The following is a 22095-nucleotide window of genomic DNA, read 5'->3' on the forward strand; positions in this document are numbered from 1 at the left end:
TGATTCAGCTGTCGGCTTTAGCCTGCTTAACAAAGATGGCGTCGGTGAGAACATTGATGGAAAGCGAACATGTTTTGGCGTCGGAGATCGACCAGGGTGTGAAGAATGCTAAAGTTACTTAAATTTTGCACATATGACCGACAAAATGTTGTATGCTTCTACTGCTCGGACTCATTTCCAAGTCTTTTTTTATGGTCAAAGTGTCAAAAAATCTTCAGCTGGGCGTTGCCCCAGGACCCCACTGGGGGCCTTCAGCGGACCCCAGACCCCCGCCAAATAATTTCCTCCCAAAACACTTTTAGGGAATCTCATCTCTGAACACACCAATAAAAGAACATATTGGTAGCTAAAGTAGCAAAAGTTTCCTTCTGAGAACATGTACTTCTTTTCCTCATTCCTGTGAGCAGAATTCAAAGCAGTACTACAGTGTTTTATACAATTGTATCACATATTTCCAATATCCGTTACTTTGATGCTCTCTCCTCTTTAAAAGTCGGAGCCCGAATATTTTGTGAGAAGAACATAGTGAGAAATATGATCAATGTAAAAAATAATAATTTCCAAGAAAAGTTGAGTTTCCGCGAAAAGTTGTTGAGAGTATTAACACCTCTCTCAACGGTGTGCTTTGCAGGCAGATGCTGTACACAAACATGAATAATAGCTTTTGGGAAGACAACAAAAGGAGTAAAGCATTTAACATCATTTATTACCTGTAACACTGTCATAACACAGTACAAAGCTCAAGAGTTGAACATGCATTGACATTGTTGGTAAATACATTCTCATTGCAAGAAAAGGTAAACACTTTTTTTGTGCAAGGTACAAAAAGCCAGCTTTCTTTTACTTGATACTAAAAGAATCATCCATGTACTAGAACCTTCAATATTGTATACATTCTGTAAAAAAACTAAACTAAAAAAGCAAAAAGGATACAGTAAGTGGATGGGGTGCAAAGCAGTATTATACCTTCACACATTTCTTTCCCCACCTGCATTGCCAACAAATTTGTGTACTTTTCTTTATTTGGTGTTTAACGTCGTTTTCAACTACGAAGGTTATATCGCGACGGGGAAAGGGGGGGAGATGGGATAGAGCCACTTGTTAATTGTTTCTTGTTCACAAAAGCACTAATCAAAAAATTGCTCCAGGGGCTTGCAACGTAGTACAATATATTACCTTACTGGGAGAATGCAAGTTTCCAGTACAAAGGACTTAACATTTCTTACATACTGCTCGACTAGAATCTTTACAAACATTGACTATATTCTATACAAGAAACACTTAACAAGGGTAAAAGGAGAAACAGAATCCGTTAGTCGCCTCTTACGACATGCTGGGGAGCATCGGGTAAATTCTTCCCCCTAACCCGCGGGGGGAATTTGTGTACCTCAATTTCATGAGTCAAACAAATGTGTAGCGGTATGTGTGTTTGTTTGGTCCCTGGACTTATGGCTATACATGACTCATCTCACCATTTCTATGTTCATTTACAGTCTTGTCTGTCTCTCTGCCCTTTTCTCTGTCAGAACTATGAAACATACTTTGGATTGAACCCCTCTACAGTTCCATTGGATGATGTTTGCCATTTTAAATCGAAATAATAATTATAATACGTAGAAAACATTTTCCAAATTCTTCTTTAATTTGTATCCTAAACAAATAAATAAAGACAAGTGTTCCACAGCACTTTAATATTAAAAATACATTCTGAGGGCAATTTTTACGACAATAAAACAGGGGGTGGGGTTGGGGAAGGAAGGGAATGCTGTTCTTCCAATTTCGTATTTCATGACAAGAAATAGCACATCTTCTTCTTCTTCTTCTGCTTCTCCTGCGTTCGTGGGCTGAAACTTCCACGTACACGAGTGGAATTTTACGTGTATGACCGTTTTTTACCCCGCCATTTAGGCAGCCATACGCCATTTTCGGAGGAAGCATGCTGGGTATTTTCGTGTTTCTATAACCCACCAAACTCTGACATGGATTACAGGATCTTTTTCGTGCGCACTTGGTCTTGTGCTTGCGTGTACACACGGGGGTGTTCGGACACCGAGGAGAGTCTGCACACAAAGTTGACTCTGAGAAATAAATCTCTCGCCGAACGTGGGGACGAACTCACGCTGACAGCGGCCAACTGGATACAAATCCAGCGCGCTACCGACTGAGCTACATCCCCGCCCGGCACATCAATTTCCAAAGGTTGAGAATTGAGGCATCTACTTATGTACAAAATGACTTCTTTCAATCCAGTACAGCAGAATACGGTAACATGGCCTGGGGAATCACAGTTACTCAGAAAAAAAGGTGGCATTATACAAAGCAAGTTGTAGTAAGACCATATTCTTTGAATCAAAAACCTTCCATTTACTTCTCCACAGAGACCAACAAATAGGGATAACAATCCACACTGTAACAGCATTCAGTCAAGAGAAGTACATTCAAAAGCTTCCACAACTTCACAGTAACATTCTTTCTTTTCAAGAAACGGCACAACAAGTTCCAAATGTTACCTCTAACAGAAACCCCTGTAAAACATGAATAAAAACAATGTGTGACTTGTCAGCTATTACAGCATTACCTACCTTATAAATACCTATATTGTATTATGAATACAGTGGTTCCTGTGATTTCGGGCCTCTGCAATGACAGAATGAACACCTTCAAATGCAGGACACAGTGTACTCACTGTAACTTTGTATATACATTTCACAAAAAATATATGTGTATTATAATTTATATGTCTTGATAGGCCATCTGCAATGTTGGGACGCTTTTGGATAGTTCCAAGGGTGTCCCTTCATTGTAAGTGCTATTGTATGACATATGACAGTTCCTTCTTTATTCCTTTATTGAACACAACAGTAACTCAGACCTGTTTACCCCCATAAATTTTTGGAGTAATGCTCAGCCCCAAAAATAGTAATCCTGGCACAAAAATAGTAATCATCCAGCATTCGTCGCCAATTACAACGCACATGACAACTGTGTCTGCGAAACGCAATCATGCACATATATCCATCATTCACAAACAAAACACATCAGTCAGTTTTTATAGTCATCATAATTTCAAAGAAGATCACATCAAAAGCACATGCATCACTGATTCTTTTTCTTTTGCTCGTAGTAGGCCTTTTTCAGTGTGTCAAGCGCTTCTCTACTGTACTTGCGCTTGCCGAATGAGTGAGGGCGAGACTTGATCACCACTAGAAGGCTCTCCAGCGTCTCATCAGACAGACATGATCTCTGGTCAGTCCTGTGCTTTTTCACCCCATTTTGCCATTGAAAAAAACAATGCCAAACATGTGAATTAATTTTTAAAAAAATATATATATATTTTTTTACATTTTTATCATTATGAAAATCGTAGTCTTGACACGGATAGCGGAATGGCATATTTTTTGCAGAAAATCGTAATAAATTACGCCAAAATCGTAAGGGTAAACAGGTCTGGTAACTGCAAACAAAAGCAAAGAGAGTGTGTTAACTAGGTCCACTTTGCACAGATTGTCTATCATTACAAAAACAAACTTGTGATTTCAAAAACAATTGAGAACATCCCAACCTCTTCAAATCCCCGCTTTCATAACACTATACACTCATTTTATTATTTGTCCACATTGGAAAGAAACGAGTTTCAACAGCAAGGAGCACAACAGATAAATATACTCTCCTTGACCTCATTAGAACACTTGTTATGATAGCACAAGTGGATGTTTGAGATACAACATTTTATGGCTATCTTAACATTACAATAATGTAAAGCTTACAATGTTTTATAACTTTATCTATCAAACTAAAAAAAAAAGGGGTTACATAGTGACAATAAGGTCATACACATACAGTACATTACTACAAAAGTATTTTAAAAGGTGGGTTACTTAATACCCGTTTACATACAAATTATGTAAATGCATTTGTTGATGAGATGAATAATGAGCATGCTAATTGATGATTAGTAATAACTTAGCTTTAAAGGACAATCCACACACAAAAATGCTAGCAAGAGAACATCTACTCCACAGTCATCATGAGATCACACATCAACATACAAAGTTCAACACAGTTCTTGCAGTGATACTCATATTCAACACACTTTGCTTATATTGATCAAAACAAAACATACAAACAGTTGGTACATCTGTTCGTCTGTGCAAGCAAAAACAAGTGTTCAAGAGAATAACTTAAAACATCTTCAACGCGTCTGCTGCATGCTTTGCGATTTAGTTTAAAACTGATTCCTATGTACAGGTCAGAAGATACTGAAAGCCAAGAAAGGGTAATCTACAAGGCGTACTGCCTTAATCTACAAAAGGTGGTCCCCCTTGACTGGAGTAGCAGTATGAAGCTTGTTACAACAGTTAATCATGATGTCTTAGAAAACCACTGAACTTCATGTCACTGTTTAGTTTATGATGAAAAAGTGCCGGGACTGTTAACACTTTCTACCCCACCTATGTTGACCAAGTTTTTTTTTAGCCGAGACCAGCTGGGCTGCAGCAGGTCACTCAGAATTGTAGTAACTGTGTAGAAACTGTGTATCAACACGCTGGAATGCAGGCGTTAAATCGACGTTACAGGAAGCGACTGAAGCTAACAGTCTGAGCGGATATATCCGTACCTGGTCAGATAGAGCCATATGAGTGGGTACGGATATATCCATACCTGGGAGACAATGAGTTACAGGAGTGCTAAGAAACCTCCTGATGATTGATTACTCACACAAGTCAGATGCTTTCTTGCATCATCTTCACAGCATTTCTCTGACAAATTAAAAAAAAAAAGTGATCTGTACAGAATTTAGTTCTTTTTGTTTTAGTTTTTATTGTTTTTCTTTCTTTTTTGGACAACACTGGTGTGTTAAAATTACCAGGGTGCACTTTCTCACGCCAACATCAAAACAGCATTATAAAAGTTTTTTCTTTGATAAAGCACCAGTCACACATCACAGATATGTTCATTGCTTCAAGTAATGCTTCAACTAAATTAGTATGGCTTTCAACTTGGGATCAACGCACTTCAATTACTAAGAGTAAGATACAATAAGAAAGGTGGGTAAAAAGAGAAGTACATATATTATGAGATATTTCAACAGTAAATCGAGTATGTTATGCTTGATTTGATTCTTCAAACTGTCACAGTACAGAAGAGTGACCATTTTGATTCAGAATCAAGATCAGACAAACATTGCACAGTACTTTCACCATTGAAATCCACCTTCTTGCAATCAAGTGCTGCCTTTTCACAATAAAAGTTAACAAAAAAGAGTGAAGGGTTACAGGGTGACATATACACTATGAAATGACATTTTATTATAACCTTTACTTTTAAAATTTTGTGAACACAATTGTGAACAAAGCAATCAAACACGCTGGGCCACACAATGATATAAAGTTGCAAGAAACATGGCAGGACTTACATTTTTAGGCAATCACAATTCTCTCCATCTAATCATCTCATCCGGAATCCAAGGCATTTAGAGTTGTTCTATAATTGAAGCTAACAACTTTCTCTTTCACTTTCCAGTTATAGGAAAATCTGTATTCCCAGAAATGTAACATCTTGCACACGTTTTTGCAGAGATCAACTTGCACTCCTTCATTCACTCACTCTCTTTTGCTCTCTTTCAAATCTGCCATCATTTCCACTATAATGATGCCTTTGGCTGGGACGATAGCTTTGGCACTTTCCTCTTCAATTTTTGGCCTTATCCGCACATCACACTGGCACAGCTGCTGTGCTTCTGTCAAGCGAATAACAAATCTGTAGAATTGGCTCTGTTTTCATTTTGCTGAAGATAAGTGTGGCTGCCTTTCATCCTCTATTCATGCTGCTGCAGCAGTTGCTGCAAATATGTGGCACACCCAAGCCAGCCTTGACTTTGTGCTGCAGGTGCTATCTGCTCTTTTTTATCCTGGGTGGTGAAGAAGTTCTCATGTCCACTCCAGCCTGAACGGAGTATGTACTGGAAACCGAGCTTGCTCAGCATGCCTTAAACAACAACAGCACACTGTAAACAGAGCGTGCTCGGTAAGCAGTAATGAACCAGTTTGAAATACATACTGGGAAAAGAGCTTGCTCAGTATGTAGTGAAGAACAACAGCGCACTGTAAACAAAGCGTGCTCGATAAATAGTAATGAACCAGTACAGAGTATGTACTGGGAACAGAGCTTGCTCAGCATGCCATGAAGAACAACAGCGCATTGTAAACAGAGCGTGCTCGGTGAGCAGTAAGACTAAGAGAAACTGCACTGGTCAGAAAGCATCTCCGCGTTCAGCTTTCTCCGCTTGTACTTCTGGTGATGCAGACTCATTACAGCTAAGCCTTTGCTTTAGTTTCTGCCAAAGAGTTTGGACACATCTTTCGCCTATTGTGTCACTCGGCCTTCTCCAGAGTTGTAGGGAAAGACACAATACTGACAAGGTTGCCTGAAGCACACACCAAGCTGTTTGCACCAAGACAATTCAGGTGTGTGACGAACGCTTGCTCTCCATCTTGCAGCGCCACTTTTCGCACAATTTCTCCTCGAGATAAGTCCCATAGCTCTAGTTTGCCCTGTAAACGGAGAAAATATACTGTAAGTATTGCAAATACATAAAAGCCAAACTGATTTGAGTTTACATCGTAAATTGTATGTCCCATAAAGATATTTTACCGTAAAAACAAAGGGCATATGGTATACATGAAACAAACATCTATTACAGCAGGTAAATGTGTGAATGTTGTTATCTTGTGTCGGACTCCTTGAAATAAAGGACATGTTGGAACATATGAAAGAAACAAGTTTCCAATCTCTAGCTTGAACACTATGAAGGATCAGGGGAAAAAAAATACTAATGCAGAATGCTTAGCATTGCTTAGCGCTGTAGTTAGTTCCGACTAAATACAAAAGTCACAACACAAAATGTTTCAAAACTTGCTCCAGTCTGGAGCAGAGGATATTGCACTGTGTCAGTGCTGTAAGGCGACAGGCGCAGTGACACAAAATGTTTCAAAACTTGCTCCAGTCTGGAGCAGAGGATATTGCACTGTGTCAGTGCTGTAAGGCGACAGGCGCAGTGGCGTGTTGGTAAGACATCGGCCTCCTAATTGGGAGGCCGTGAGTTCGAATCCCGGTCGCTGCCGCCTGGTGGGTTTAGAGTGGAGATTTTTCCGATCTCCCAGGTCAACTTATGTGCAGAGCTGCTAGTGACTTAACCCCCTTCATGTGTACACGCAAGCACAAGACCAAGTGCGCACTGAAAAGATCCTGTAATCCATGTCGGAGTTCAATGGGTTATGGAAACACGAAAATACCCAGCATGCCTACTCAACGAAAGCAGAGAGAGCTGACTATGCTCTCAGAGTATAGTGTGGGGAACCCAAATGGGCAAACAAGCTCACACGTAACCTGAAAAATTCTGGAATGCTGAAGAAGAAGAAGAAGTGCTATAAGGGATCTTACCTGAACTCCAATCACCCCAAGGTTGTTGGACATCAAGACGATGCTGCCTCCCAGAAACTCCTGTTGATGAAGAACAAATTGTCAGTGATATTCAACACCCCCTCCCTCGCTACCCCTCACCCCCACCTCCTGCACTCTCTCCCTCAAACACACACACACATTAACCATCAGTACATGCAGTTGCAGTGGACAGTGTAATTTTTGACTCACATGCGAAGCAAAAGTGAGTCTATGTACTCACCCGAGTCGTCCGTCCGTCCGTCCGTCCGTCCGTCCGTCCGTCCGTCCGTCCGGACGTCCGTCCGTCCGGAAAACTTTAACGTTGGATATTTCTTGGACACTATTCAGTCTATCAGTACCAAATTTGGCAAGATGGTGTATGATGACAAGGCCCCAAAAAACATACATAGCATCTTGACCTTGCTTCAAGGTCAAGGTCGCAGGGGCCATAAATGTTGCCTAAAAAACAGCTATTTTTCACATTTTTCACATTTTCTCTGAAGTTTTTGAGATTCAATACCTCACCTATATATGATATATAGGGCAAAGTAAGCCCCATCTTTTGATACCAGTTTGGTTTACCTTGCTTCAAGGTCAAGGTCACAGGAGCTCTTCAAAGTTGGATTGTATACATATTTTGAAGTGACCTTGACCCTGAACTATGGAAGATAACTGTTTCAAACTTAAAAATTATGTGGGGCACATGTTATGCTTTCATCATGAGACACATTTGGTCACATATGATCAAGGTCAAGGTCACTTTGACCCTTATGAAATGTGACCAAAATAAGGTAGTGAACCACTAAAAGTGACCATATCTCATGGTAGAAAGAGCCAATAAGCACCATTGTACTTCCTATGTCTTGAATTAACAGCTTTGTGTTGCATGACCTTGGATGACCTTGACCTTGGGTCAAGGTCACATGTATTTTGGTAGGAAAAATGTGTAAAGCATGTGAGTCGTATGGGCTTTGCCCTTCTTGTTATTTTTTTTTGATGACCAAGCAAACATCTTACAATCTCCAGTCAAACGTTTTTCTCTCTTGTTACCTACCATCTGTAATTTGTGCACAAGTTGACCGCGGGTGCGTTCCCAGACACACATGTGGTCATCCTGAGCAAGGCTGACCACAAACTGTAGGGATGTGGCCAGCTGGACCACTGCTTCGTCATGCCACTTAAACTTGTGTGTACATGTTCCTGTCATCAGGTCCCATAACCGCACAGAACCATCCGACGAGCCACTGGCAGCGGCATACGGGGGACACTGGAAAAGTGAAGACAAAAAAACAAACTGCATACACACTTGCCTCACTAAGGCCAAAATAGAACAAGAAGTTCCAGATGGTAACAACTGCCCATTTGTCTTCACAAGCATGAATAATGCATGCTAAAACATTCAAATAAATGTAGTAACAATGTAGACATTATTTTATATCAGCTTCTCCACTAAGGTCCAGAAGGAAGGCGACACTCAGAGTCCACCTGACTAACTGAAGCATTTAACCTGAGCCTATTCCCCCGGGCTAAGCTACAGAGTCAGCAAATAGTATGTTGATGCGCCAAGATCCTCACACAGATCTATCTAAAAATACAAATCTATCCTTATCAAAAAAGATCCCAAAATGATTCAGTGTCAGTGGGATTTTTTTTTTACTGCAAAAAAAAAATCCCACTGACACTGAATCATTTTGGGATCTTTTTTTTTACTGCAGTACATTGTACAACAGCACAGAGATCTCAACAATACTAGTACTGTCCTGGCAAGCGCTCAGAAAATGTCTTTCTCTGCAAACGGACATACATTTGATCCTTCATGAATGAACCATTACAAGTCCAAAATGAGAAGCTCACCCTATCAAGGCAAAGAGCTCCTATGCTGCCTTCATGCCCATACAGTGTGTACAGGCACACTTGGTCTTCCAGACGAAACACCTGCACACATGAAACATCAAAATTCACGTTCTGAAGGAAAGCAAGGAAACTTTTTAAAACTTCAATCAAAGCAGAATGCTGCTTTACAAGAAAACTACAAGTTATACAGCTACACACAGTCATGCCAATCGGATGTCTTGATCAAAAAGTAAAGTAAATGCACATACCACTGCTTAATGACATTTTTCTCAGTGATTTAAACCTAAAATGTACAGTACCGTATTTGACGGACTACAAAAAAAATCGCATTGCGGCTTATAAAAAGATGCGGCTAAAACGTTACCTAAACTTGAATAGCATTCACCTAATGGAAGTCACCGCTGATTTTCATTTCGCTCGATTAGCGATTACCGGTACTTTATTAGCTCTCTACTCAAGACTCGGCGCTTTTCTCTTTCTTTCGCGAATCTTTGTTTGTCAACAAGTCGTGGTGACAAGATAGCGTACAGAGAAACACCGGATGTATCAGGATCTCGCGCGTGCGAGATTTCGTTTTTTTGTGTCTCGCGATAGTTGGAGGAGCGAGAGCCGCCATGTTGTGTTTTTGTCTGCTCAAAATGTGCGCAAAAGTCGTAAATCATCCCCAAAAACTTATTCCCGGTGGGACCACATGTGTGTGTTGGTTACAAATTGTGTGTGTGATATTTTTTTTCAAACTTTTTCCCTTTTCTTCTTTGTTTCACTTGTTTATTCTCGGAGCCGATTTCGCCAAATACCGTACTTTCGTTTGCCTGGTTGTTTTGATTGATTGACACGATCTGATTATATTTTTTTAAATGGCGGCTAATATAGTGACGCGGCCTATACGTGGCTCGTCCCATTTTTTTTTTTTTAAAGTCGGGGGTGCGGCTTATAAAACGGTGCGTCTTGTAATCCGTCAAATACGGTACATACTTTCAGGGATTGACTTTAACAAGCATACAGCCAATTGACAGAACAAAGTAATTTGTGATACCTATCATTTTCCTCACGAAAGCAAAATCAAGTGCAAAATGTATCAACAAAATACCTTCAGCGTGTGATCATGACTAGCAGACACAATGCGGTCGCCTTCACAGAGTAAGCAGTTGATTGGGCGCTGATGGGCGCGCAGAGACGCAAGACTGTGACAGCGAATGGTGTCTTCCCACAAGCGCTGGGGACGAATGTTGCCCAAGCTGTACTGCCTAGCATGACCTGAAAGAGAAAAGCAGCCACACATGAAATGAGCTCAAAGTAAACAAGGAAAGGGGCTACAATTGACTGAGGCTGATAACAGGATTATTCCTTTGAAATTCTTTCTTTCTTTATTTGGTGTTTAACGTCGTTTTCAACCATGAAGGTTATAACCTTTGAAATTACCCAAACAGGGATGTCGTTGGCAGTGGCTGTAAGAAAAATGTTGAACTATTCCAAATCACAGGAAATGTTGCTATCATCCTGGCAGAGCTCCAAAACTTGTTCACACTCTGGTAATTTACCGTAAAGGTGTTGCCAATTAAGGACTGTCTTAAACTTCTGAAAAATTGCCAAAACATCTACGACCATTTTGGAGCTGTCTCTATGGTTTTCTCATGAGCTGATTCTTTTCCTATCAGTGCAAAAATACCAATAATTCTCCATCACAAATCGGAGGCAGATGCCACCTAATCCACTCCACACACACAGACACAATCTTGTGAGGCACTGAGAGTCAAAAAGGAAGTTACCATACAACACCCACACTATAATATGTAAATGAAAGTGTTAGCATAGGCTGTCAAATGTCCAGCTGGCAATATCCAGCTTAAAGGCACAGTAAGCCTCCCGTAAACCATCACAGAGCTCCCCGAGCGTCTACATACAGTACAAGCATACTTCCATTTGAACGCTCACCGAACGGGAACATCCTGGCTGCTTTCTGTCGAGCGTGAGAAATTTCCAAAGAATTTATTTTTGTGGACTTGGTCCTCTACAACAATGGCGCCTCGTTTTGGTGCTGGACGGCTGTTATGAATATTCAATACCGGAAATCACGCCCGGACAGTAAGCCTCCCGTAAACCATCACAGATACTGTCAGGCTTTTACACACAGTACAAACACCCTTCCATTTGAACGCTCACCAAACGGGAACATCCTAGGTGCCCTACGTAAAGAGCGAGCAATTTTTAAAGAATTAATTTTGCAGATTGTCTCGAACACTTTTTGGACCCATCCTGAACTCAGGTCAAAAATGAGTTACTTCCCTTCCGGTCTCATTCTATCGATGTAAACTGGCCATAGCCGTGGATCGATGATTATCAGAATGTTTTTGGACCGTGGTGCGTTTTTGCGCTAGACCGAACTTTTAAAATCTAAATAATAAATTGACAGCTTGTTACACAAACATTTTTACAAAAGAATTATTTTGTCATCAAGACAAGATCAGTACAATTCGGTGAGTGTTTAAATGAAAGGGTGTTTGTATCTGTGATGGTTTACGGGAGGCTTACTGTGCCTTTAACATGAAATAAACAAGGCTTCTTTGCCCATTAGACGATTTTCAGAAATAATTCCGTCAGGTTTGTATGGGTTGTTGAAAAGTGAATACCCTTGCATTTCCTCTGACAAACATTGGAGGGGCCAATCACTAGCAAGGGGTGTGTCGGAAACACACAGACAGGAGCACACAATCTACACAAACCTGACCGAGTTATTTTCGGAATTTGTCTATTGTGCTGGGCAGTGTGACAAGAAGTAGATTAAATCCTAGCTAATTCCTCATTCCACAAACACACAAGAGAAAAACAAGAGGTATCTGCGGTTTGCTGTACCTCTGTGTGCACGTGTTGTGGAAGCAGGAGACTGAGGTGTGAGGGACGGATTATGAAATGTCTCCAGCTCCAGAAAGTCTAAGCTGCCATCCATGCGAGCAGCAACCACTCTGAAAAAAACATTGCAGATTGAACTTAATGGTCAAAGTTCCCTTGTACAAAGATGTCTGTATACTGCTGAAGGCATCATAACCTTGACACAGAAACCAGAAAGAAATCATATGTTAACACAAAAATATGATGACTCAAGAAGATGCTCCTCCTATTTCTACACACTCTTCCTCCCATCGAACAACAGAACAGATAACTGACATTCAAACAAAAATATGATGGTTTTAGAAAATCCTTCTTTGTAGTTTCTCATACTATTCCCGGAACTAGCTATGTCAAAAAGAGCTTTCTCTCTTCTGAAAGAATACTTGCTCAGTTCTTTGGCCGTTTGGGGCACACATTTCCAAAATACAGGAAGAGTTTCGCATTGTCAAATTGCAAGTGAAATAAGACCTTACTTGTTCCCCACAAAACATATGGCAGTGACTCCTTTGTTGGAATTGTTATACTGATATTTCAGTCTTCCCGTTTCTCCTTGCCACATCTGCAAACATAAGGAGTAATGAATTACCTCCCATGAAAACGTCTTTACTCTTCAACACAAAGTATCCATTTACAAACTCTTCCACATGCTTACACATACTCCGGCACATGTAATCACAGGCACACACATTTTTATTACTAAACATAAACCAAGTATTGACAAGTAAACTCTCATGCATGCTTAAACCATTCATTTGCAGTTGCAAGAGAACACACACAGTTGTATACATCAATTTTCCACTTCGATTTGAATGTCATCACAAATGGCCACAATCAGCACATCTCTAATTGTCTGACAACACCAAATAGCTGAAGCAGGGGATGGGTCTGGTTCCTCACAGAAAGATAAAGATAAGGATAAGATTTCGTATAGTCCTGTGAGGTTACCCCCATGAACATTCGGACTGCTTTCTCACTCAGGAAAACAAGTTGACATACAGTATACGGCGCTACCCAATATTGTATTCTTTTTCCTGCATGTGCGTATTCATGTTTACAAGCCCTGAGACTTTCGCTGTGAGCTTGGGATCTTTACCGTGCCCATGCGTAAACACGGGGGTGTTCAGACACCGATGAGAGTCTGCACAAAGTTGACTCAGGGAAATAAATCCCTTGCCGAACGTGGCGAAAACTGGTTTTGAAGCCAGCGCTGCTACTAACTGAGCTATATCCCCATACATACACATACACAAAAGTAACATCAAAGACCCACCTCAATACGGCCATTACCACAGCCAGCTACAATCAGCCCATCTCTAATGGTTAGGCACCAGATGGCTGACGCGGGATGAGGGTCTGGCTCCTCTCCTGTTAACTGGTCACCACTCACTGTGTATGGACTGTCACCTAAAACACAGCATTAGCACGCTTGTAAACATACACCCAAATTACAAAACTGGCAAGATTGTCAACATTTCTCAAAAACCATCTTTTGGGCAAGTTTGTGAAATTTCCTTCAACACAACTTCGCAAGCTTGTGAACATTTCCCTAAAACAAAACATCAGCAAGCTTGCAAACATTCTCATAAAAAAACAACTTCGCCTAGCTTGTGACCAATCTCCTAAAACACGTCATGCACGCACGCACGCACACACACACTCACACGTGCACACTCTCACGCACACACACACACTATCACACACACACACTACTCACACGTGCACACTCTCACGCACACACACACACTATAACACACACACACGTGCACACTCTCACGCACACACACACACTATCACACACACACACACTACTCACACGTGCACACTCTCACGCACACACACACACTATCACACACACACACTACTCACACGTGCACACTCTCACGCACACACACACACTATCACACACACACACTACTCACACGTGCACACTCTCACGCACACACACACACTATCACACACACACACACTACTCACACGTGCACACTCTCACGCACACACACACACACTATCACACACACACACACTCACACGTGCACACTCTCACGCACACACACACACTATCACACACACACACTACTCACACGTGCACACTCTCACGCACACACACACACTATCACACACACACACTACTCACACGTGCACACTCTCACGCACACACACACACTATCACACACACACACTACTCACACGTGCACACTCTCACGCACACACACACACACACCAGGGGCGGAGCAGTTAAGCCCGAGGGGGGGGGGGGTTACAACCAGGGGTCGGTAGAGGTGGGGTACCGTGGCAACGCCCCGTTGGGGGGTCTGAGGGGTTAAGCCCCCCTGAAGCTGAAGAAATTTAGCTATCTTATAAACAATTTGTAGCTTATCCTTGATTTTAAACATGATCAACTGGTGTCAGCAGCCACTCATCATTTCTTTTAAGGTTAGTATTAAATAATGGCAATTTATCTTCCATGATATCTGCTCCCGACATCATATAGTATGGTTAGAGGGAAGTCATGTCGCATAGGAGTGGCAGTTAAAACTGTACTTTTTACAGCCGAGGGGGGGGGGGGGGGGGGGGGTGGGTTCCGGAACCCGTATAACCACCCCCCTAATCCGCCCCTGCACACACACACACACACACACACACACACACACACTCACACTCCCTCCATCTCTCTTACCCTGGCTCCAACTACGACAGCGCTGGTCCTCAGGCACAGAGAGAAACGCATCATCAGGGGAACTGTGTATTCGCTGCTCTCTTGCCAGCTGAGGCGTTTCAGTCACCGAGCGTCGATGCTCGTCGTACACTCCCTGAAACCACCCGTGAAAGTCAAAACCACTCTCGCTATCAGCATGTTCGCCTTTCACAGGTATGGACGCAAAGTCTGTGTTTATTGTACTAGCTAAGTCCGGCGTCAGTTCCTCATATCTCTCTATTGCAAGACGGTTTCGCTCTGCCCGTCGTTCGAACGCTCGACACCTTTCGATGAAGGATCCTTCCGACGAGCTTGTGCTTTCTGGGGTCATTTTGCCCCCGTGATACTCTGCGTACAGGTCGGCATCACTGTCCTCGATGTTACGTCCCACACATGGCTTGCGACGTCTGGGTGGGGTAATGCTGCAGTAGATAAGTCATTACAGAATGAAGACATTTTAATCCAAGCAAGTAATGATAAAGAAAGCAAGAATATGCATTTCTCCAGTGTAAGCCATTACAAAATGAAAAGTTTTAAGTGAAACAAGTAATGAGAAAGAAAGCGAGTAATACACACTTCAGTGTTTATGATATACATGTATATGGACTGCTCATTAAAATATGAATGAATCAGCACAAAAGAGAAACTAAATCAATATTCATAGTACGTTGAACTAGATCCCAGAAATGTGATCCCATGTATCCAGGGCATCCTGCAAAGTTTCAAGTGAAAACAAGTAACACTATTTCATTAACCCTTTCGGTTTAGCACTGCAGTGAGGATTTTCCACGTGACTCTGGAACACTCTGTACCTGTGGCGCTGCATAGTTGAGATGCACTCTCCGGTGTTGGAGTCCCACATTCGCAGCTGACCCCCGTAACAGCAGCTGACCACAAACTGACCGTCCACTGCAACGCACTCTACCTCCTGTTGTAAAAAAACTGGCATGTAGCAAGCTGATATGACCGTAATTCAACCTCATTGCTTCATTCTTTCATACACCTCAAAAACTGAAGAAAAAAATCACCATTTGTTAGTCTCTGACGGAAAAAAAAGGTTGGAAAACACACTACATGTACCAACAACAATTACTACCTGTGCAGTCCGAGTTGGTCTCGCTAGAGAGAGAAAACTACTACCATATTACAATCTACCAAGGCAAAGGGAAATTACATTTGCATAAAACATTTTTTCCTCTTATGAAAGAAATTGGGAAAAAAGGGTGATCAGGTGTTCCATTATACAGTAGAACCGCATCATCATGGCCAGTAACCACAACAACATTGAGAAATATCAACATCTCCTGCCCTATAAAATAACAAATAAAACCCCCATCTCAAATCACAACAAAATCCTGCCAAATCCATTACAGTGGAACCCCCTTTTTAAGACCCCCTCCATTTTAAGACCCGATTTTCTCAGATTTTTGGAGGTCTGGGGGTTCCACTGTAAAAAAAAAATATCACATCTTAATCCCACCTGACTGTGCCCTCTGAGCAGGATGGGAACCGACTCCTTGATCTGCTTGTAGTAAGCCCCCTTGTTGCGCTGGCGCTGCCTGTAATGGCGGGCCCAAGAGTGGCGCCAGCGGGAGTAGTTGCGAGAGCACATGCACTTGTACAGCGCCACCATGAAGTAGGAAACCACAATGACGGAGAGAAAGCACAGGCAGACGGTGATGAAAAACTCGCGCTGAGACTTGGGGTAGAAAGCCTTCAGCTTATGTGCGTCGTACATGTATGAGGGGATGGAGTGAAAACCGTTGCCAACATTGCCCCACACGTTCTGCTGAGACAGAGGGAACAGTAATGCTTACTGGTAAAATACACCACACGTTCTGCTGAGACAGAGGGAACAGTAATGCTTACTGGTAAAGTACACCACACGTTCTGCTGAGACAGAGGGAACAGCAATGCTTACTGGTAAAATACACCACACGTTCTGCTGAGACAGAGGGAACAGTAATGCTTACTGGTAAAATACACCACACGTTCTGCTGAGACAGAGGGAACAGCAATGCTTACTGGTAAAGTACACCACACGTTCTGCTGAGACAGAGGGAACAGTAATGCTTACTGGTAAAATACACCACACGTTCTGCTGAGACAGAGGGAACAGTACTGTATTTGACGGACTACAAGCCGCGACTTTTTTTTTTTTAAAAATCGCATTGCGGCTTATAAAAAGATGCGGCTAAAACGTTACCTAAACTTGAATAGCATTCACCTAATGGAAGTCGCCGCGGATTTTCGTTTCGCTCGATTAGCGATTACCGGTACTTTATTAGCTCTCTACTCAAGACTCGGCGCTTTTCTCTTTCTTGCGCGAATCTTCGTTTGTCAATAAGTCGTGGTGACAAGATAGCGTACAGAGAAACACCGGATGTATCAGGATCTCGCGCGCGCGAGATTTCGGTTTTTTGTGTCTCGCGAAAGTTGGAGGAGCGAGAGCCGCCATGTTGTGTTTTCGTCTGCTCGAAATGTGCGCAAAAGTCGTAAATCATCCCAAAAAAGCTTATTCCGGGTGGGACTACATGTGTGTGTTCGTTACAAATTGTGTGTGTGATATTTTTCTTCAAACTTTTTCACTTTTCTTCTTTGTTTCACTTGTTTATTCTCGGAGCCGATTTCGCCAAATACCATATTTTCGTTTGCCTGGTTGTTTTGATTGATTGAAACGATCTGATTATATTTTTTCGACGGCGGCTAATATAGTGACGCGGCCTATACGTGGCTCGTCCCTATTTTTTTGTTAAAAGTCGGGGGTGCAGCATATAAAACGATGCGTCTTGTAATCCGTCAAATACGGTAATGCTTACTGGTAAATTACACCACACGTTCTGCTGTGACAGAGGGAACAGCAATGCTTACTGGAAAAATACACCACATATTCTGCGAATAAACTAGGAAATAGCATTGCAAGCTGGAAACATATACCAAATCTTTCGATCTGCCTGTAGAGGAATACCGTCCATGGAAGAATATTGAAGAATGTGTGTCAGTTTGTAATTAAACAAAATATGGTTGCAACGTCAGTTACATTTCAAATAATACTACGCATATTCTACAGGCTAGTTTTGAAACTGGGGAAAAACATAAAATAAAAAATCAACGTTTGTCCTAGGTATATTCTATCTTGTACAACATTTCTTATATTTCCTTGTGTAACTCCTGTTTAAGCTTGAAGCTACACACTACAAACTAGCTGACCTGTTTTTTCTCCACTGAGGTGGGGTGAGTGTTGCCAGCCCCAGTAGGCTGCACCACCGGTGGTCTGACGTAGCCCTGCTGCTCGGACGGATGTCGTAATTTCACTGCTGTTTCAGCATCCACATTCATGGACAGGTGAATGGATGGAAGAATACTGATGTACCTGAAAAGAGAAAGTAAGGGTGTCTTCATATGAGAGCAAAAGTTTGTATCAGCATCTTTTTTTTTCAAAAACCATATAAGAGCAAAAGTCTGTACAGGTGAACCCCCCCCCCCCCCCCAATTTAAGACTTCCCCCATTTCAAGACCTTGGTGTTTTTTTAGACTTTCTGTTGATAACCTGTGTAAATTGACTCCCATTTTGAGACTCCCTCCTTTGTAAGACATGATGTCCTCAGACTTTTTGTAGGTCTTAAAAGGGGGGTTCCACTGTATTAGATTCTTCTTCTCCTTCTTCTTCTGCATTCGTGGGCTGAAACTCCCACGTACACTCGTGTTTTTTGCATGAGTGGAATTTTACGTGTATGACCGTTTTTTACCCCGCCATTTAGGCAGCCATACGCGGTTTTCGGAGGACTGTATTAGATTCAAATTCGAAAATTTTATAAGTAAATTTTGATTTGATTAATATACTTACCCGACTCACATTTAGCATTAACTTCAGATTAATAGCTTGGACACTGAACTACGCTTCACCCCTAAGGGGGAAGAAACCCCTTAAAAAAGAACGGCCTTGACTCAAACCAAGTTAACCAAAGTCAAGGTCATACCGCTCTCGCGACCTATCACGCGAGACCCAACCGCCGCCATGTTAGAAACGTCACTCCTACTGAAATGATCTGTTCTTTTTTATGGAAACCCTAAGCGGGGTAGGCGGGAGGGTATTAACGATGTGAGTCGGGTAAGTATATTAATCAAATCAAAATTTACTTATAAAATTTTCGATTAAATTACATATCTTAACCCGACTCACATTTAGCAGATTGCTAATGTAGGTGGCGGGTACTTACTCTATGATCTTGGAAGAACCTGTCCTGCGGCTACCACAGCCGGTAAGGAGTTGGTTCCATCTTGCCGCGTACTTGCAATGTCACGCAAGTAAAAATTTATGAAGACGTCTTCAGACGCCCAATACGCAGCGTCAAGTACTTCAGAAAGCCTTCCTGACTGTAGTACGGCCAAAGACGAGGCCCAGGCTCTCGCCTCATGAGTACGTGCAGACGACATGGGGAGAACGGACTGCCCCCCCCCTTTTCCTTTCTGCCACCATTCATATGCTTGTTTTATGAGTGTGGCGATCCACCTAGCCAAAGTCACCCGTGACAGGTCTCTGTTCCGAGCAGTATTGAGTGAGATAAACAGAAGTCTCTGTTCTTTAGCTCTTAACGGAGCAGTCCTAGACAAATAGCTGCTAAGTGTTCGCACTGGACAATTTGTCATGTCAGGGTCGCCTGGTGCTAGTATAGTGGACAAAGACGGAATCCTGATAACGGGAGCAGGATGGTGAGGCTTTTGATTTTTTGCTAAGAAATCAGGTCTAAAACGAAGGGAGATAGAGCCGTCACTCTCAACAGAGATGTCTTTTGGAAGGCCTGAGAGCGCGTGTACTTCGCTGCTCCGTCTAGCTGTAGCCAGTAAAGTGAGCAGAAGAGCTTTACGCGTAAGATTATGGAGACTTGCCAAATGTAAAGGTTCAAAATCCGAAGATCTCAAGAAGTTCAAAACTAGAAACAGATCCCAGGCTGGGACTGGAGTCTTTGTCTTAACAAAATCCAATGCAGCGCCCCTTAACACGCTTGCAATAACTCCACCCAGGGAAATAGTGCGACCTAATTGCTTTAAGGTGGACGAAATCGCTGATCTCCTGACCTTAAGAGATGATGGGGACTTGCCTTGGGAGGCCAACCAAGACAAATGATTTGCTACCTGCATTGACCGAGGAGATGTAGCTTCGACCCCATTATCTGCGCACCATGCTACCCATGCAGACCAGTGTGAGGTGTAAACCGAGCTAGTAGACTGCCTGTGAGCCTTTTGAACCAGATCCAAAGTCCCTTCAGAAGCACCTGAGCGACGCAAAGATTTTCTCAAAGTCTCCACGCGTGAAGGCGCAGAGCCTGCGGATTCTCGTGAAGAACGCCCGTGCGTGGTTGTAGCAGATCTCCCTTCTCTAGGTTTAGCGGAATGGGAGGACCTACTGTGAGACGAAGCAGGTCCGGAAACCAATGTTGGCTTGTCCACATTGGAGCCACCAGAATGAGGGACGGGCGCTCCATCTCGACCTTTCTGAGTACCCTGCCCAGCAGTTGAAACGGAGGGAAGGCGTACGCCGTGAGATCCGACCAGTTGATCTCCAGAGCGTTTGTCTTCCAAGCTTCCGGATCGGGAAACGGGGAGACAAATACTGGCAGTCTCCGGGAAAACCTCGTAGCGAACAGATCGACTACAGGCTTTTCGACCTGAACCCACAATCTCTGAAGTGCATGGTGGGTGATCGTCCACTCCGTGTGCAACACACTGGACGAACGGCTGAGAGCATCGGCTAAAACATTGAGCCGACCCGGTAGGAACTTCGCCGACAGAGTGATCTGATGTTGAGCACACCACCGCAGGATCTGACAAGTTCTGACTGAGAGTGTTTGCGACCGTGAACCGCCCTGCTTGTTCACATAGGCCGCTACCGTGGTGTTGTCGGTATGTAGCCGAACATGCTTTCCGACAACGGCAGGGAAGAAGCTCCGAAGCCCCAAAAAGACTGCCTCCAACTCCAACACATTGATGTGAGACCGGGCTTGACTCTCTGGCCAAGTCCCCGAGGCCGTGAGCTGTGCAAGATGAGCACCCCAGCCCACCCGAGACGCATCTGTGAACATGTCGACCTCCGGAGGAGGAAGCACAATCGGAACTCCCAGAAACAAGCCTGCCTGTAACCACTGATTTGTGGTGTGTCGAATCCAGCTGTGTATCTGAACAGAGACATCCCAGCCCTGGTAAGCCGGATTCCACTCTGAGTTGAGTGCAGCCTGAAACGGCCTTTTGCATACTCTCCCCAGCGGAATGAGAGTGGCCATAGATTCCATCTGTCCTAAGGCGGACGCCAAGACCCTGACCTTGGCCTGTTTCTGAGACCTGAGAGACCTGAGTAGGTCTTGAAGCTTGTTGACTCTTCTCAGTGAGGGACGAACTGACCATGCCACCGTATCGAAGGTCATCCCTAGATACGTGAAGTTTTGTGACGGTATCAGCTCTGATTTGCTCTGGTTGATCTGAAAACCTAGATCGTTTGCCTGATCCAACACTGCCTGCGTGTGAAGACCGCAAGACTGCTGGTTCTGATTTAGTACGAGCCAATCGTCTAAATATGCACGCAGACGAATGCCTTTTTGTCTGACCAGAGAACAAAGTTGCCGTGTCACCATTGTGAAGACCCAAGGGGCCAGAGACAAGCCGAAGGGGAGAGCCCTGAACTGATAAATGTCTGTTGCCCATCGAAATCTGAGCCACTTTCGATCTGACGGATGCATGAGTATATGAAAATACGCATCCGTCAGATCTATTGATGTTGCCCAATCCCCCGGTCTGAGTGCCTCCCGAACAGAAAAGGGAGTCTCCATGGTAAACCGAATCTCCCGGAGGAATTTGTTCAATGGGGACAGGTCTAAGACTGGACGCCACCCTCCCGAGCTCTTTGGGACTACAAATATCCTCCCGTAAAAACCCGGGGAGTTGTGGTCTGAAACAACTTCCACTGCTTCCTTTTGAAGAAGAGCAGCGATTTCCAACTGAATTGTGGCCTTTGCCTCTGGTTTTGTCGGAAATTTGAACGCAGGAGGTGTTCTGGTTAGAGGCGCTTTCTCCTCTTTCCAGAGCAGCCTGAACCCCGAACGTACTATCCCCACGATCCACTGACTGTTTACATGCTGTAACCAGTAGGGAAGGGCCCGGGAGGGGCCGCCCGCCACCAAAAGGGTGGGGGCTGCGGGGATGAGTAGCTCGGGGCCTCG

General features: G+C 43.2%; 1 protein-coding gene across 2 annotated transcripts in view; it reads right to left on the reverse strand.

The window, feature by feature from the left end:
• Positions 1–685: 685 nt before the first annotated feature.
• Positions 686–22095, reverse strand: part of LOC138982537 (sterol regulatory element-binding protein cleavage-activating protein-like) — a 51020-nt gene continuing 29610 nt past the window's right edge. The window contains exons 15-26 of one of the 2 annotated variants that reach the window (XM_070355848.1): positions 18092–18254; positions 16362–16667; positions 15694–15809; positions 14864–15303; positions 13457–13590; positions 12660–12745; positions 12151–12260; positions 10388–10554; positions 9298–9378; positions 8498–8710; positions 7444–7503; positions 686–6554 (exon numbers count right to left, since the gene is read on the reverse strand). In XM_070355848.1, coding sequence (XP_070211949.1) covers positions 6375–6554; positions 7444–7503; positions 8498–8710; positions 9298–9378; positions 10388–10554; positions 12151–12260; positions 12660–12745; positions 13457–13590; positions 14864–15303; positions 15694–15809; positions 16362–16667; positions 18092–18254 — 2056 coding nt within the window. In that variant the 3' untranslated portion in view covers positions 686–6374. Of the gene's footprint in view, positions 6555–7443; positions 7504–8497; positions 8711–9297; positions 9379–10387; positions 10555–12150; positions 12261–12659; positions 12746–13456; positions 13591–14863; positions 15304–15693; positions 15810–16361; positions 16671–18091; positions 18255–22095 lie in introns of both variants that reach the window. The other variant, XM_070355847.1, reaches the window with a different exon arrangement.

This window comes from Littorina saxatilis, linkage group LG12 (genome assembly GCF_037325665.1).
Source record: "Littorina saxatilis isolate snail1 linkage group LG12, US_GU_Lsax_2.0, whole genome shotgun sequence".
In the NCBI taxonomy this organism is placed as follows: Eukaryota; Metazoa; Mollusca; class Gastropoda; order Littorinimorpha; family Littorinidae; genus Littorina; species Littorina saxatilis.